General features: G+C 46.3%; 1 protein-coding gene across 1 annotated transcript in view; it reads right to left on the bottom strand.

Moving 5' to 3' along the window:
- Window positions 1-586: 586 nt before the first annotated feature.
- The window catches only part of LOC120559048 (metabotropic glutamate receptor 8-like), a 70,134-nt gene continuing 67,411 nt past the window's right edge, over window positions 587-3,309 (bottom strand). The window contains exon 15 of the mRNA XM_039800471.1: window positions 587-700. Coding sequence (XP_039656405.1) covers window positions 614-700 — 87 coding nt within the window. The 3' untranslated portion in view covers window positions 587-613. The remainder of the gene's footprint in view (window positions 701-3,309) is intronic.

The following is a 3,309-nucleotide window of genomic DNA, read 5'->3' as shown; positions in this document are numbered from 1 at the left end:
AACTGTAAGTCATAATAACTGAAAATAATTGAGTTCCCTTAACAGAAAACTAAGTCATATTAACTGCAAATATTTGAGTTGAGCTAAATGAGCACTTTTAATTTAACTGTTATCAAAAGGTACAAGTAGCAATTCAACCAACCTTTTAAGTTCGGAAAATTTTGACTTTTAAGTTAATCAACTTAAAAAAAGTGAGGCAACTGATTGCCTCACTTTTTTTGAGTTCTGGTAACTTATTCGGGTTTACAGTGCAGGACTTTACGCCTACGAAGGTCTAGGTGTGAGATTTAAGTTATAACCTATGCTTATGTTAGAACTATTCCAGCTGGTTCAACCCTTGAATATTTAGTACCGCATAACTTAGAAATTACGTTCAAACTAGTCTACGTTTGAATTGATGCATAGCCGGTGCAACCCAGTGCTGGAGGTCAGCAAAGACAGACAGGCAGGAAGACAACATCCATAGAAACATGTTGCTAATGTGGCTAAAGATGCAAAGAAACATCAAATAAATAAACTGAATGTCTTTACTTCAGTTTACTTGTTGAAACATGTATGTCAGTGTATACTGTAGTGCGTTTCGGTACCTGTAATTTGTAGCGTTTCTGCAGTATTACTGCGATCTGTCAGGTTCAATCCTCGTCTCTCCGTTCTGTTTCTCATTCGATTTTTGAGACACTCTGGCAGCTTCGGCAACAGACTGCAACACAGCATCCATCAGAACAGGCAACACAGAATCCATCAGAACAGGCAACACAGCATCCATCAGAACAGGCAACACAGCATCCATCAGAACAGGCAACACAGCATTCATCAGAACAGGCAACACAGCATCAATCAGAACAGGCAACACAGCAACCATTAGAACAGGCAACACAGCATCCATCAGAACAGGCAACACAGAATCTATCAGAACAGGCGACACAGAATCCATAAGGACAGGCAACACAGCAACCATCAGAACAGGCAACACAGCATCCATCAGAACAGGCAACACAGCATTCATCAGAACAGGCAACACAGCATCCATCAGAACAGGCAACACAGCATCCATCAGAACAGGCAACACAGCATCCATCAGAACAGGCAACACAGCATCCATCAGAACAGGCAACACAGCATCCATCAGAACAGGCAACATAGCATCAATCAGAACAGGCAACACAGCAACCATCAGAACAGGCAACACAGCATCCATCAGAACAGGCAACACAGCATCCATCAGAACAGGCAACACAGCAACCATCAGAACAGGCAACATAGCATCAATCAGAACAGGCAACACAGCAACCATTAAAACAGGCAACACAGCATCAATCAGAACAGGCAACATAGCATCCATCAGAACAGGCAAGCCCAGTTCAGACCAAAGATTCGCGATGAGACGAAACTGTTTAAGATCGTTGCAGGAAAAGTTTGAGCGGTCTGAACCGGCCCATCTCAGCTCGACTCAAATCAGCTGATGGTGTCGCTGCGACTCAGCTGGTCCAGTCTCCAGAGGCTGGTTTTAGACCATAAGAGACGTCTCCTGTTTCTACAGCCAATAGAGAAGTCAGTAGGGCTGTCCTCGACTAAAGAAATTCTTAGTCGACTAAAACTTATACGATTTTGTCGACTAATCGATTAGTTGATTTAATTAACAGAGCTGTGCGCTTTCAGAGGTAGTTAAGACTAGAAAAGCACAATATAAATGTAGTTAACCATCTGTAAAACTGAGTTTCTCCACAATTAATCCTGCAAAAGCACCACTTTAAATCTTGTGTTTACCATAAATGTGTTCATAAGTTTCTTGGAAATTAGTAATTAAGCACGAATAAGCATAAAAAATGACTTATCAACTAAAGAAATCTTAGTCGACTAAGACCAAAACGACCAAAACGAAGTCAGCTGGTGGAGTCTCCAGAGGCTGGTTTTAGAACGTAAGACACGTCTCCTGTTTCTACAGCCAATAGAGAAGTCATGTTGTAAAGTCAAGCTACAATAAATTGATCCATAATCCATTTTATTTCTGTTACAAACTGTTAACGGAGGCTCAACGTGTGCGCCTGCGAGCTAGAGAGCGACTGAAGAGAGGGAGCGCCTAGGACAAGCCAAGTGAATGTGAGAAATCCGATTCATCTCTAGAAATGTAACTGAAGCATCTCACTATCACTAGCGTTATCCACATTCATATTTAGACGCAACAAATGATATATCCAGCTACAAAAAGCCTGGAAGTCAGAAGTTAGGACGGCAGTACAAGGAGTCGTTGCTATGGAGATGAGACACCGTTCGTCTCGTCTCATTGGTGGGAACTGGCAGCTTTCAGAACGCTGCAGACCGACGCGTTGCTAGAAGTTGCAAGTTTCGACTCATCTCGTCACGAATCTTTGGTCTGAACTGGGCTTTAGGCAACATAGCAACCATCAGAACGGGAAACACAACAACTCGGCAACTTTCAGGCAACACAGCAACCTACACGGCACATTAGCCGCTTTCCGACCAAGTAGTTACAGGAACATAGTTATAGGAACGGTCCACTTCTAAACAGTTCTACTAACTACTCTCCCCCCTAAACTGTTTTCCCATTTGCATTCGCACTGGCCAGGTGGCCATAGGGACTACAGGAGGGGTAAGGGAGGGACCATAGGGACTACAGGAGGGGTAAGGGAGGGACCACAGGGACTATAGGAGGGGTAAGGGAGGGACCATAGGGACTATAGGAGGGGTAAGGGAGGGACTACAGGAGGGGTAAGGGAGACCAACTATAGGAGGGGTAGGGGAGGGACCACAGGGACTACAGGAGGGGTAAGGAGGGAGGGACCATAGGAGGGGTAAGGGAGGGACCATAGGGACTACAGGAGGGGTAAGGGAGGGACCATAGGAGGGGTAAGGGAGGGACCATAGGGACTATAGGAGGGGGTAAGGGAGGGACCATAGGGACTATAGGAGGGGTAAAGGGAGGGACCATAGAGGAGGAGGGAGGGACCATAAGGGACCTAGGAGGGGTAAGGGAGGGACCATAGGGACTATAGGAGGGTAAGGAGGGACCATAGGGACTAGGAGGAGGGAGCCATGGGACTAGGAGGGGGTAAGGGAGGGACCATAGGGACATAGGAGGGATGGGGAGGGACCATAGGGACTACAGGAGGGGTAAAGGGAGGGACCATAGGGACTCAGGAGGGGTAAGGGGAGGGACCATAGGACTACAGGAGGGGTAGGGGAGGGACCATAGGGACTACAGGAGGGGTAAAGGGGGAGGGACCATAGGGACTACAGGAGGGGTAAGGGGAGGGACCATAGGGACTATAGGAGGGGTAAGGGGAGGAC

This window comes from Perca fluviatilis, chromosome 5 (genome assembly GCF_010015445.1).
Source record: "Perca fluviatilis chromosome 5, GENO_Pfluv_1.0, whole genome shotgun sequence".
Taxonomy (NCBI): Eukaryota; Metazoa; Chordata; class Actinopteri; order Perciformes; family Percidae; genus Perca; species Perca fluviatilis.
The sequence above is the reverse complement of the archived record's forward strand: the minus strand, read 5'-3'. Positions and strand labels throughout refer to the sequence as shown.